This window comes from Myotis brandtii, unplaced genomic scaffold (genome assembly GCF_000412655.1).
Source record: "Myotis brandtii unplaced genomic scaffold, ASM41265v1 scaffold675, whole genome shotgun sequence".
In the NCBI taxonomy this organism is placed as follows: Eukaryota; Metazoa; Chordata; class Mammalia; order Chiroptera; family Vespertilionidae; genus Myotis; species Myotis brandtii.
Genome location: NW_005370635.1, coordinates 41,645 through 56,849, shown reverse-complemented (window position 1 = coordinate 56,849; position 15,205 = coordinate 41,645). Strand labels below are relative to the sequence as shown.

General features: G+C 39.3%; 1 protein-coding gene across 1 annotated transcript in view; it reads left to right on the top strand.

The window, feature by feature from the left end:
• TMEM260 (transmembrane protein 260) overlaps window positions 1–14,914 on the top strand; it is a 58,147-nt gene extending 43,233 nt beyond the window's left edge. Inside the window, exons 12-17 of the mRNA XM_014529267.1 lie at window positions 1,742–1,890; window positions 5,898–6,074; window positions 8,201–8,254; window positions 9,755–9,845; window positions 12,229–12,258; window positions 12,598–14,914. Coding sequence (XP_014384753.1) covers window positions 1,742–1,890; window positions 5,898–6,074; window positions 8,201–8,254; window positions 9,755–9,845; window positions 12,229–12,258; window positions 12,598–12,852 — 756 coding nt within the window. The 3' untranslated portion in view covers window positions 12,853–14,914. The remainder of the gene's footprint in view (window positions 1–1,741; window positions 1,891–5,897; window positions 6,075–8,200; window positions 8,255–9,754; window positions 9,846–12,228; window positions 12,259–12,597) is intronic.
• The last annotated feature ends 291 nt before the right edge of the window (window positions 14,915–15,205 follow it).

The window sequence follows — 15,205 nt, the reverse complement described above, 5'->3', positions numbered from 1 at the left end:
GATCAACTTCAGGATTGTGTTCGTGAGAAAGAAGAAGGTACTAGCTTTTCAGTGGGCATTCACAGTATCCTATATAATAAAAAGCTAATATGTAAATTGTCCCCTCGACCGGGAGTTCAACCAGGAGTTTGACCAGGGGGTGGGGCCGGCTGGCCAACTGCCTGTGGCCGGCCAGCCCAATTGGCCCCAATCGGGGCGGACCAGCCAGACTCTACCAGTGCACAAATTTGTGCACTAGGCCTCTAGTCAGATATAATTGTTCTCACATATAAGGTTGTTATGAGAATTAAATGAGAAACAATGTCATAGCACACCGTGGGTATTTAATTAATGTTAATATCCCAAGAACAAACTATTGGGTAATAAAATCAAATTCATTAAGTATTTTGTGCCCTAGCTGGTTTGGTTCAGTGGATAGAGCGTCAGCCTGTGGACTGAAGGGTCCCAGGTTCGATTCCAGTCAAGGGCACATGCCTGTGGTTGCCAGCTCAATCCCTAGTAGGGGGCATGCATGAGGCAGCCGATAATGATTCTCTTTCATCATTGATGTTTCTATCTCTCTCTTCCCTCTCCCTTCCTCTCTGAAATCAATAAAAAATAAGTATTCTTGAATATTTGCCATATACACTTACATTAAAATTAGTCTGCTGGACTAGGAGTATTTTCTTTAAAAAAAGAAAATCTGTACAAATAAAAGTATAGCTAAGTATATATTAACTATAGAATTAAGAAAAATGACTTTTCTGATATTAATGATTTATTTTAAATGTCAGCATATGTAATTAATTTGGAGATACTAATAAATTCAGATAATTTAGCTAAAAGGTTTTTATCTTTGTAGCCTAGATTATTATATGATCAAGCTTCTCCCGGGCAGGGATTATAGCTTCTTCTTTATAGGTGAACAATATATTTTTTTTAGAATGGATGAAAGAACGGAGTAATGGCACATCTTTATTTTGCCTAGATTATCTAGTCTGGCCATCAAAGACATTTCAACTTCAGCAAACATAATTTGAGAACTGTTCTATGCCAGGCAGTGTGCTAGGTGCAGAAGCACAAAGAAGAGAGGATACAGTCTAGCGAGGAATAGTCTAAAAGCTATACTAGAGGTAGGTGCAAGTGCTGCAGTAGCATATCATTCTGCTGTGGAAATTGGGGAGGGTATCCTAAAGGAAGTGATATGTAAGCTGGTTTTGCAAGTTGAGTACGCATTCTCCAGAATGGGGAAGGTCATTCTGGATAGTACCTCAAATGCACGAAAGCAAAATGAAACTAGATGCTGACCTTACCTATGAGAGTCATAACTTAAGACATGAAATCCTAGTTTTAAGTCATTACAAGAGTGGTCAATGCCACATACCTCAGTTGTGCTTGTATGTATTTTTCAATTATGTTTATTTTTTTAAAGATTTTTTTTTTACATTGATTTCAGAGAGAGGAAGGGAAAGGGACAGAGATAGAAACATCAATGATGAGAATCATCCATCGGCTGCCTCCTCCATGCCCCCTACTGGGGATTGAGCTTGAAACCTGGTCATGTGCCCTGACTGGGAATCGATCCATGACCTCCTGGTTCATGAGTCAATGCTCAACCACTGATCCACACTGGCCGGGCCCATTATGTTTATATTCGATGAGCATATACCCACATTTTAGAACTTTTTTTGTACTTGCTAAATTTGATTTTTCTTAAAGAGGTATAATAAAAGCATGACATTATATGTTATTTTTCTGGCAGATGATGACTTATGAGTGGTATTTACCCAAGATGGCAAAGCATTTACCAGGTGTCAACTTTCCTGGGAACCGGTGGAATCCTGTGGAAGGAGTATTACCCAGTGGAATGGTCACATTTAATCTTTATCATTTTCTTGAAATAAATAAACAGTAAGCATTCTTTTAATATAATAGCTTTTCTAAAATCTTAAGCTGTTCTAAAATTGTTTATGTAGCAGCTGTGCTTCATCCAAAAGACCAATTTTCTACACCTATTTTCCTGTCACCGGTGAGATTATCTTTGTAATTAAATTGAATATCTGTGCATAAATGAGACCAGGCAGAAATAAATGTTATTGTTCTGGGTAAAGGAAAAATAAAGACAGATTAGCAAGAATAGCAAATAAGATCTTAGTACAATTCAGAGAAGTTGGAGATGTGCCTCCTACTTGAAATCATTGCAGGTGAATCACAAGCAATTATAGTTTCCCTCTGATCAACACCATGGCCCCCTTTTAAGTGTAAAGGAAATGGCTTCCAGGAATAATCACGACATAAAAATAGCTTAAGGATTTCTTATAAAGGATAAGGCATTTTTATAAATAAGAAAAACACCTACAGTTATGGTGGCTAAGATAACATGAGAATTGTGAATTCCATACTTGAGAACATAAAATTATTCATAGTTAAGGTCAAGAATAAATAACTCCTCCAACAGTATAGTGTTGAACATTTCGCCTGTCTGTGAAATGCATGCAATTGTCCAGAGTGTGAAGAAGAAAAACTTATTTCGTAATTTCTATTCTCTTCTAAAGGGGACTTCAGAAATACTTTGTAAATTGCAAAGTTAAATTATCCCTTACTAAGAACATAATAATATACTTTTGGTGTTCAGAACCTGGAGTTTACTGTGCCTCATGAAGTAATATGAAGGTAATGGATATAAACGTGCTGTGACAGTAACACTTAATTGTTCTATTTTGGATTAAAATTCTAAGTACCATTAACATCACCAAATAGGCGTGTGTGTGTGTGGGGGGGGGGTGTATTGTGTTTATTGAACATTTATTGAATATGCCTTGTTCTAGCTTATATTAGGCCCTGGCATTATAATGAGACCAGTTCCAAATTTAAGTAGACCACAACCCAGTTGTATATAAACATGGGTACAAATACAACTGGCCATAATATGATAGGATAAGCTCTATTCTAGCAAAGCTTTGTCAAGTGTGAGACCCAGTAAGTGTTCAGTATGTGTCTCCTGAATGGATGATTTAACTGACAGTATAAGCCAAGTGTTCTAGGAGCATGCTTGAGGAAGCAATGAATTCTGCCTCAGGGCATTCATTCAACATTTATTTAATAAATATTGGGTGTCCAATGTGTCCAAACAACTATACTAGCCACAGCTGCATGGATATCCCTGCAATTACAGTGTTTTCCGATACGCTTACAGGTGCTATCTTAACTATGAAACAGATAAATTATAGTACTATCTGGTAAGTGTGATAATGTTAGTATGTGGAGACCTAAAGGCTAAGTAGGAATTTGTCAAGTGGGTGGGAGAAGGCTGACTCAAGGGAGTTGCATGTGCAGAGTCATGGAAAGGACCTGCTGAGCTCCAGGGACACAGGGGTGGCCCAGTGAGATCAGAGCTTAGGGCTTAGAGGGCTAGGTGAGGGGATGAGTGTGGAGGGATGGTGGGGCCCTGGTCATGAAGGGATTTATTCTATAGGCATGGATGAGGCCTTTCCTCATTATGGAAATATCTCATGCTCCTTGTGGAAACTATAGACGATTCAGACATGTATAAAGAAGATCAATATCATTTGTCTTTCAAGGACAATCACGTTAACACTTTAGGAAGCTTTTCGGGATTCCATTTATTTTTAACAAATTACTTATTTATATGCACACATACATACACTTGTATAATATATTTTACATAGCTGGGGTAATACTGAGTTTTTTGTCAGTTTTTCACCTAATATCTTATTATGAGCATTCCCCCACTCACTCAATAAATGGTCTTCATTAACATCATTTTTGGAGCTATATAGTATTCTCACATAGATTCATGATAACTTACCAAGTATTGTTGGATATTGTTGTTGTTTCTAGACTTTTGCTATTGTAATACAGCATGGTGATGAACATTCTGAGTGTTTTTGCATATGAATGTCAAATTGTCCAAATATTATTTGTTGAAAACATTATCCTTTCTTCACTGAATTGCCTTTGTACCTTTCTGTGTATTTAAAAAAAAAATCCTTCTGTTTTTTTTTAAAATAGTATTTTCATGTGGTTTCTTCTAGATAAAATATACGTGGGATCATGTTTTATTATTCATTCTGACAATATCTACTTTTCATTTATCTACTTTTCATTGGTGTATTTAGACCATTTGCATTTAGTGTAAATATTGATATGTTCAGATGTATGTCTTCCATTTATTATTTGCTTTTTGTTTGTTCCCTCTTTTTTATTCCACTGTTTGCCATTTCCTGCCTTCTTTTAGATAATTTTGATTTTTTCAGTATTCCATTCTAAATTCTTTATTGGGATTTTTACCATGTCTTTTGGTAAATTATTTTTAGTGATTGCTCTTGGGATTACAGTATACATACTTTACTTTTCACAGTCTATTTAGGATCATATTTTAGTACTTCAAGTGGAATATAGAAAACTTACTGCTACATAAGTCCCTTTAACCATCCCACTTTGATTGTGTTGTCATATGTATTATATCAACATGTGATCATTTTCAACTGTCATCTATAATAATAAAAGCATAATATGCTAATTAGACTGGACGTTCTCCTGGACGTTCTCCTGGACAACCTTCCAGACAAAACCGGGGCTGCGAGGGAAGCCCGGGTCCCAGGTGCCAGAGGGAAGCTGGTGCTGGCATCAGCTTCCTCTGGTACATATATATTTAAAATTTAAGATGAAAAATTGTCTAAAATATTAATACATATATTTACCAGTTCTGTTGCTCTCCCTTCATTCCTGATATTCCGAGTTTCCCTCTTGTATTAATTATTGCTCTCGCATCTGAAGATATTCCTTTAACATTTCTTTTACATCAAGACTATTATGCAATGAATTTTCTTAGTTCTCCTTTATCAGAAAATGTATTTCACCTTTATTTTTGATGTATATTTCTAGATATGGAATAATGGGTTGATAATTCTTCTCCCCCACCCCAGCACTTTATTTTTTATTTATTTTTTATTGATTTCTGAGAGGAAGGGAGAGAGAGATAGAAACATCAGTGATGACAGATAATCATCGATCCGTTGCCTCCTGCGTGCCTCCTATTGGGGATCGAGCCCGCAGCTGGGGCATGTGCCCTGACTGGAATCAAACCATGATCTCCTGGTTCATAGGTCAATGCTCAACCACTGTGCCACACCGGCTGGGCCACCAGTACTTTAAAAATGTTATTTTACATACTTTTGACCTGCATGGTTTCTGTTGAGAAATCCAGTCATTCAAATCATTGCTTCCTTGTGTGATGAAATGTGTTGTTTTCCTTGTTTGCTTTCAAGATTATTTGTCTTTAGTTTTCAGGAGTTTGATGATGGTATACTTGGCCATAGATTTCTTAGAATTTAACTTGTTTGGGGTTCATTGAGTTTCTTTTTTTCCAATTTTATTTTATTTTAATTTCTTTATTGATTAAGGTATTATATATGTGTTCTTATCCCCCCATTGCCCGCCCCCCCACTTATGCCCTCACCTCCTGTTGTCTGTGTCCATTGGTTAGGCTTATATGCGTGCATACAAGTCCAGTTTCTTGAATCAGTAAGGTGTGTCTTTTCCAAAATTTGGGAGCTTTTCAGACATTATTTTTTAAACATTTTTCTCTTCTTTTAGGATTCTGATGATATGAATGTTTTTGCTCCACAGGTGGTTTCTTATAATGTTACAAACAGATAGGTTTTATCATGTATGTCTGTTTACTTCTCCCCAGCCCCCCAAACAGCTTTTTTCACACTAATATAAATTTCAAACAATCTGTTTGGGAAAGATTTAAATAAACCGAAATGGTTGCAACTGGCTTATTGGTGACTAAGGTTTAGGGAGTCAAAAATGACCCATCATGAGTTACATTTATTTAACATTTAGAACTTTAAGGTAAAAATATATCATATGTTTTTTTCTGTTTTCTATAGAAAAGAAACGTTTGTTTGCATAGGAATTCATGAGGGTGACCCAACCTGGCAAAAGAACTATTCACTTTGGCCATGGGGTTCTTGTGACAAATTGGTTCCTTCAGAGATCGTATTCAACCCTGAGGAGTGGATTAAACTTACAAGAAATATCTATAACTGGACTGAAGAATATGGACGGTACGAATAGAGTAATATTTTTTATCAGAGTATAGCAATTTGTGTGCCTAAAAAAACACTCTTTTGAGATGCCTTTAAATTTTTTGGATATTTTCTATTTTTATTAGTTATTAGTATAGTCATTTGCTGCCCACGGAGTATCATAATAGAGAAAGAGAATATGTATTTCTTGTCCTCATGTTTGAAGAACAGTGGGACAATGGAAGGGAAAGGGAGGTTGTGGTTGAGTGGACATAATAGTTAGATGCATGGAACTCCTGTAATGCATATTGTCTGCCAGTCTGTATCTCATATCCTTAAGGTGGAAAAGATTCATTAACTACGGCTGAGCTTTAAAAGTCACTCTGGGTCCTAGCCAGTGTTGCTCAATGGTTATAGAGTTGGCCGTCTCTGGTTGTGGGTTCCATTCCCAGTCAACGGCATGTACCTGGGTTGCAGGTTCAATTCCTAGCCTGGTCGGGGTGGGTGCAAAAGGCAACCAATTGATGTGTGTTTCTCACATTAATGTTTCTCCCTCTCTTTTTCTCTATTCTCTCGCCCTCCCTCCCTCTCACCCTCTCTCCCTCCCTCCCTCCCTTCCTCCCTTCCACTCTCTCTAAAAAAAATGGGAAAAATATTCTTGGGTGAGGATTAACAAAAAGAAAGTCACTGTGTAGCATGTGATAGTTTCCACATCATACAGTGGTCATATTTCTCTTTCTTCTAGAGTGGCAGCTAACTTCTCTATAGGGAAGACTGGGACTTGAAATTTTCTTCACAATTGTTTATGTTGTTTTGGGCATGACTACTCTTCCTTGAAGCAACTTTCTCCCATATGGAAGCTGAGTCACCATCTAAAGAAAGGTGCCTCCATTGCCTATGTTTAAAATATGAATTATTTAAAGATTAGATAATTATTGCTTATAGTTCCAGGACAACAGGCAAGAATCATATGAAAAATGCTCTAAAGGATTTTTTAATCAAATCGAGCAAACGGACCACATTGCTGTGCATGAACCAGAGAGGGGTAGGTAGGTCTACATCAGAGCACTCTGAGACCACCGTGGGGAGAAGATAGAAAATAACCTCTTCTGTAAACAGCTGATGACAGTACAGTACAAGGACACAACATAACTCATCTTCGTTCAGTCAAAATGGATACATAAGAGAACGTTTAATTAAGAGAAAGAAAGAAAATCAGTAAATAGTTTAGCCAGTGTTCCTTGAGCAGCATCTAGCTCAGCCGTGGGCAAACTACGACCCGCGGGCCGGATCCGGCCCGTTTGAAATGAATAAAACTAAAAAAAAAAAAAAAAAAAGACCGTACCCTTTTATGTAATGACGTTTACTTTGAATTTATATTAGTTCACACGAACACTCCATCCATGCTTTTGTTCCGGCCCTCCGGTCCAGTTTAAGAACCCATTGTGGCCCTCGAGTCAAAAAGTTTGCCCACCCCTGAGCTAGCTCCAGCAATGATGTAGCAAAGCCAGGAGGCCCTTCTCTTCAGGCCTGTCCCTTGCTTCCCAGCTCGTTGGCTCTTAGCTATGTCCTTAGAGTGGCTGAGGCCTTAGCCCTGCCCCTTTGCCTGGCTGACAGTGACAGTTCTTAGAACAGCTGGCTCCCTAAATGCCTCCAGCCTCTTCCCACCAATCCTGTTTGCTCCCATGAGGCACTGGGGCCCATTATGCAGATTAAGAACACATTTACCAAAATTTCAAATTGCTAACAATCCACCTTTTCTAGGAGAATAGGTTTTTTTATTTCAGTCTCTATTGGTACATCAAGATCCAGTCTATATTTTATTTTTTTATCCTCCCCCGAGGATATTTTTTCCATTGATTTTTTTTTTAGGGAGAGTGAAAGGGAGGGAGGAGGAGGGGAGAGAGAGAGACACCTACTGATTGCCTCCTGCACGAGCCCCTATTGGGGGTGGGGTGCAAAGCTGAAACCAAGATACGTGCCCTTGACTGGGAATCAAACCCAAGACCCTTTGGGCCACGGGCCGACACTCTAAACCACTGAGTAAACCCATCCAGGGCAAGATCCAGTTTATTTCATTTGCCTTATAAGATTATAAAAGATTACATGTCCATAGCAATATATGTGGTTGGCAGAAAAACGTTACTGTTTTCTTGTAACTACAGGTTTGATCCATCTTCTTGGGAATCTGTGGCCAATGAGGAGATGTGGCAAGCAAGGTGACTAATCTGCACGTGTGTGTTTGCGGCCTGTTGTTAACGTGGCAGAGAAGTAGCCTGTGTCACTTTTCATTGAGGAAACAGGGGTGGGTGGTGGTAATAAAAATGACATTTATGGGCAATCATTTTGTTTGAGGCAGTGTACTAGTCATTATGATGAGTAACCTCATTTCATCCTCACAACAACCTATCTGAAAGTTATTATTATCTCCATTTTACAAAAGACCACACTGGAGGTGGAGAGGGTGCTTGTCCAAGGCCACTTAGCTGCTAGTGCCCATCTGACGCGGACCCGCACCACTCCTGTCCTCTCCCGCCTCAGCTAAGCCAGAGTGAGTGTGATGGAGGAGAAGTTGATAATGACCGTGCCCACGTGTCATGTTCTAGTTAATTACTTAGGCACGTATTGCATACTTCCCAGAAGCCAGGCATTGTGCCAGGCACAGAGACTGCACACATGGACACGACACAGTCCCTACCCTCGAGCTGCTCAGACTATGGAGCAATCAGATACGTTAAAAGAGATCTGAATATGAATGTGCTCCATGCTGTACATTTCTGTTCTTCCTGTATGGAACGCTTCATGCTGATGCTATTGATTCTCTTGGTTCCTGTCATTTAAAAATAATTCAGAATCCCTAATGCTAGCAGACTTTGGCCTAAATATTAATGTAAAAGTTTAAATGATACAGATGGGGGTCCCATGTACATAGGATGTACTTCCTGCTGCAAAGGCAGGAAGCTCACTCCGGGCCAGGGACTGTGCTTTGCACTGAGGCTTGACTTACAGTGTATAAAGCGTTTACTTATAAGTTTAAAGAAGTTTAAAAAAATTGTCAAGAAATCCAGCTCCAAATTAACAATTATAAAAATAGATATACTATAGTTTATGCAATAGTGTTTATGAAAATATCAGAAAACGGCATATTTCAAGTTATCAGCCTAGTTATAGAGACAAATACTTTGAAGAACTGAACAAAGATATACCATATGTTTGCATATTTCTTCTCTATGATTGCGGGAAAGCTGAGGGAGCAGTCACATAAAAGAAGAAAGCAGGTTATTATTCGGGTGGGTGTTGATTTAATTGGTGTGCTGAATACAATTTGGATGAGTTCGCGTGGTCAAAGCGTGCAGCCACCTTTGAGGAGCTGGTCACACACGGCCTGAGCCATTGCGACGGGCACCAAACTCAGCAAGTCCCCCGCTCCCTGCTTCTCTTGCATAACAATAGTGCACATCTTGGTGGGAAATGATGTATAATAGTGATGATGAACATAGCTTTTTTCTAAAAGATCTGGCAATCAGTGTGAAAGCAGCGTCTTGGCATTTGGGGGAATAAGGGATTAATGTTGGTGCAGAGTAAACATTTGAATCTTAGAGAAGTAAAAGTGATGCAATAAAGGGTTTTGTATGTTCTTTATCAGTGGAAAAGTCTGGCAGATAAATTTGAAATTGACAGCATGATTTTAATAAAGTGTTTTCCCCTCACCCTTCCAGGATGAAAACACCGTTCTTCATTTTTAACCTGGCAGAAACTGTAAATGTGCCTTCAAATGTGAAAGCTCAACTCTACACTCACGCATATGACGTATGGTATACTTCTACATACATCAGTATATTAGAGGCCCGGTGCACAAAATTCGTGCACTTGGGGGGAAGGGTCCCTCATCCTGGCCTGCACCCTCTCACAGTCCGCAGTCCGAGAGCCCATGGGGAGCAGGCCTAAGCCGTCAGTTAAACATCCTTAGCCCTGCCGCAGAGGTGGGAGAGTCTCCTGCCACCGTCGCTGCGCTTGCCAGCCATTAGCCCGGCTTTTGGCTGAGTGGCGCACCCCACCATGGGAGCGCACTGACCACCAGGGGGCAGATGCTCAATGCAGGAGCTGCCCCCGGTGGTCGGTGCATGTCATAGCAACCAGTTGTTCCACCTTTTGGTCGATTTGCATATTACCCTTTTATTATATAGGATTTGGTGGGAGGGTGGGAGTTGTTGGGATGGAGAGAGGGTATGTCACAGAGTTTTTACTCTTTAGTTTCCAGCTTTATTTGCCATTATAAAGCAGTGTAAATGGAAAAAATACTCATGTATCACAAATAATACTAAAGTAAATGGCTGTCATTGGCAAAATAATGGTCCCCCTGAAGATGTCCAGAACCTGTGAACTTACGTGGTGGCGAGGACATGGCAGAGGTGGTTGAGGATCTGGAGGTGGGGAGATTATCCTGGATCATATCCAGGTGGGCCCAGTGTCCTCACAAGGGTCCTTATGAAGAGGGAGGCAGGAGGGTCAGAGTCTGGGAAGGAGATGCGACAGTGCAGGCAGAGGTCAAAGAGGAAGATCTGAAGATGCTAGGCAGGTGGCCTGGGAGATGAGGAAGGGACCACAATTAGGGAGTACAGGCAGCCTCTGGATGCTGGAAAAGGCAAAGAAACGGGTTCTAGAGCCTGCTGATTTTACAGTTCCCTTGATTTTATGACTTTTGACCTCCAGAAGTGTAAAATGATAAATTCATATTGTTTTATGCCACTATATTGTGGTGATTTGTTACCATAGTAATGGGAAACTAACTTTATTTAGAAAAGAAGTTCTGACAGGCCGCCCTCTATTGCAGGAGTCATGACCCTGCGACACTTGAAACGACAGGCCATGGCTGGTGGAGATTTCATGAGAAAGATGAAGGGGAAGAGCATAGCTTTGTCTTCTGACTGTGGTCCCAGGAAGCCAAACAAACGTTGAGACCCAACCACACTAAGGGTCTTAGTAGAATTTTGAAAACTTGATGAAGTAAAGAACAGGAACAGTTCTTGAGCGCTTGCTCTGTGCTGGGGAGTGTGCCCCGCCCTTTCCATGTGTCCCTCATCAGAGGGAGGATCAGGAAGAGAGTAGGAAGAGGAAAAAGACTATGGGGAAAGGTAGAAAACAATGCCAAGCGAATGAAAGGGTGGAGGGCAGGCCCTGGCTGGGTAGCTCAGGTGGTTAGAGAGTTGTCCTGATATACCAAGGTTGCAGGTTTAATCTCTAGTCACAGCACATACAAGAATCAACCAATGAATTTATAAATAAGTGGGACAACAAATCTCTCTCAAATCAATAAATTAAACAATTTTAATTTAAATTAAAAAAAAGAGAAAGAGTGGGGGTTTAACTTCCTACTTATTTTTGGTGTATTTGAAAGTATATTCATGAAAGTGCGGGATAACTTTCCTGTTTTGTGAAGTGAAGGAAACTTCGGGGGAAATTGCTTTAAAAAGCAACTTAAACACTGAAGATTATAAAATGTCAAAATGGCATATCATGCATGGATTGTGGAACTTTTCATGTGGATGCTATTTAAAAATAAATTAGAAATGCATTTGTCTGCTCTAGAGTAGGCATTGGGGAAATAGATAATATATTGGGTTCCTTTCAAGTGAGTGATATGGTGAATACAGTCGTAATTCAGAAAGCACTTGTCCCTAGAGAAAACGTGGTTGCTGTTCTGAGCTCTCATGGAGTCTTCTGTAAACTCAAGTTCCTATGGATCCCACTCAAACTTGACAATCCCAGGAAGGCTGAAATTCCCATGCAACAAGTGTAATCTTCCATTTTGCAGATATATATCTACTTTTGTTAAATTTCCATGGTTTTCCACCAGAAAACTGTATCCAAAATAATTCCAACTCTGTTTAATTACTACTACCTCTGGTGTTGAGAAATAAAATTTCTAATTCCTGTGGGCAAAGTTTTCACTATCAAAATTGTAATTATAGGATACTATGAAGATTTTTAATGTTTCATTCTAAAGATATCTCTTAAAGGCTATTATGCTTGGCCTGTTCAATGCTGGGTTTGTTTTAATATTGCTATTGTTATTACTGTTGTTTTAAATGTAGAGAGATATTTATGTAAAAATGAGGGACAAGATTTAAATTCCTTCAAGTTCTTTTCCCATGCAGTTTTCTAAAGAAAGCTATATTTTTTTCTCCAACAGCTAAATTTAGAGTTTCAACCTTTCTGCCTAGTGAGTAAATAGCTTTCCATGAATTAGAACTAAATCTCTTTCCCGGAACATCTTTCTGCGGGAAGAGCATTTGTCCTGACGCAGTGTGTCCTAGGTTTCCTCTGCAACATCTGAAAAACCCCAGAAGCAGTTTTAGACGAAGCACATTTGCCTCCTGCCACTGCAGTAATTACAGTAGCATCCTTGCATTTTCTGCATGGCCTGGCAACGATTAGATTTCTACCGCAGGCTGCATGGATTTTTTTTTCTTGTGTTATTAATTCTTCTGTGTTTTCTGGTGTTTTTTTGGGGGAAAGTAAAGGGATAAGAATGAAATACCATCATTTTTCTGTCTTCCAGCTTTATAAGGAGATTGTCTATTTTCAAAAGGAACACCCAGTGAATTGGCATAAGAACTATGCCATCGCCTGCGAGCGGATGCTGCACCTTCGGGAAGGAGGCGCAGACCCTGAAGTCTTGTTATCGGAAACCATCAGACATTTCCGCCTCTACACTCAGAGAGCGCAGAATGACCCGCAGCTGGCTGATATTTCAGCTGCTCTAAAGCACCTAAGAAAAGAACTGCAGAGTCTGAGAAATAGGAAAAATGCCTGAGACAGCAAAATGTGGAAAACCTGCTTGTCATCCTGCTTCCAAATTTTTGAGGTCCAAAACTTTTTCTTCAGAGAAAAGAAACTGATAAAAAATTGAAGACTTAAGTCACTTCCCAGATAGAAGTAATTGGGAGGGTTGGGGGTGGGGTGGTTGTGACTGAATTGTGCTGTTTATATAAAATCTGTTTATCCCCTGTCCCCAAGTTAGCATTTCAGGGAGAATCTTCCGAACATCCTTCCCACTTTGGCAACTTTTCACCTAATGATGTTGCTCCATTAGATTCTAAAAGAGAATGGACTCTATTCATTTACTTAAAATATTGACTGTGCATCTTTTAAGGGCCTTGCTTATTGGGATTAGCAAACATTAATTCTTCAAACATTAATACCATACCAAAGACATTTTCTGTTTCCCAAAAGTGGCTTTAAAAAAAAAAACCCACAAAAAAAGTGAATCTTGTTTTGCTGCAAGTCAGAATTCTTTTATTTTTTATTTTTTATTAGCTGTGGTTGTTACATAATCTCCTGTTTCAAGCTAAACACCAACCGATGATATTTTGAAAAAAGTTGGGGTTTTATTGTCTTAGGCAATTCTCTGAAAGCACTGAAAAATAAAGCTAATTCATTGTTTGCTTTTTTCCAGTCGTGTAAACTGGTTGGCCAGTAAAAAGAATTTTTTGATTCCTTAATTAATTTTATATTTATGTTTTGCTTCTGTTTGTGCTCATAAATCTGGGCCCAATAATTAGTAGGCTCCTGCTGCCAAAATGCAAAAAAAAAAAAAAAAAAAAAAAAAAAAGAAGAAGGCGGGGCTTCGAGGGGGAGGATGGGGAAATGGTTCAATAAATTTATTTTTGTTACAAGGATCTTTTATACATATTACTAAAGAGAACATAGTAAGAAATGCAAATAATGGTTCTTTATTTTATTATGACAGTTAATTAATAGCAACCTGTTTTAATGAATAAAGTCACTCAGAGTCCTTCAGCACTTCCTAAGTAGAGGCCCGAATCCGTAGGGATTCTTTTCCCCCTGATTGTATAGCTCCGAGACTCCGAGCACTATATAGGCCCCTGTATAGAAATGCTCACTAATGAAGAGGGAGGGCTAGAAGCTTGTCTGCATTCAAAGATCACTGGTGAGTCATTCAGCAAGAAAAGGCCCCTTACCAGGAATAGTCACAGTTCCGTGGCATTGTACTAGCAAAAGGGTCTGATCAAAGGTATCCCGTGGAGCTTGCATGGTTCCCTTTCATACTACGACCATAATTAAAACCACTAATTCTCTTTTAAAATGCTGCAGGATGCCATGTAGGCATCTGTCTGGAGTGTCCTTTGTGATGTCATAAGCTGTTAAGGACCAGCGCCGAGGGCTTTTGAGTGAAATGCCAGTCATGAAGGTGCTTCAAGACAAGGGTGCCTCTAAAAGCTTGACAGGGCCTTGACTGCACAATTCGAGCTGAATTTGCCCCTTGTCAGCTGCCAGTAAATAAATCTCAAAGGGGGAAAAGCTGAAGTTTCATTACCTGATCCATGGGGCTTTGTTGGTTTTGGCACCACACAGGGGAAGCTCTTGCCCCTCCATTCTCTGGATTTGAAGATGTCCATTGGAGCCTGCAGTGCCTGGACAGGGTTCAGAGCGGAACCTTTTGAAGAGTGTCAATAGTTGTAACAGTTCAGCTGTTAGGAAGACAAATAAATGGAGGAGCTCATTAATCCGCTTTTGGCTCTCAGTGCCTTTTGCCCTTTTATCACAGCCTTATTAGGCTCCTACTCATCTTGAACCAGAAAAAAATGAATTGAAGTTGTTGAGTACTAATTGGCAAAGACTTTTAATCATGGGCCAAGAACTTTCACTGACTTGAAAGTAACTTCTCCACAGGGAGGAACCGAAAACCTGGTTTACCTTAAAACAAAAACCTGTTGGAGTTCAGCGTGGTGTGAAAATTTAAGGAAGCATTGGCAAATTGTCTAAGTTTACCCATTTGAAAGAAATTATGTAAGATTATGATTTCCACTTTTCTAAAATCAAGTATAATAAAAATCATAAACGTTCCCTAGAAATGCATTGTCTTTATTGGTCCAGGAAAGAGATTGCATACATGAGATGATCATGTCTGTTTCTGAACATCTATATGTACATGGATGTAAATCTTTGAGCATCTATACATACATGTGGTATTGAAGGAACCTTATTAAAAGTAGTATTTCCTACTTAGAGCCTTAAGAATGGCCAATGAAGACATTTTCCTTTTTGAGCATATCTGCTTTTTCAATTTGTCTATACGCTAGATATGTATATCTAGATATATACATATATGTATATCTGACTGTGCTTTGTGTATTGACCATTGT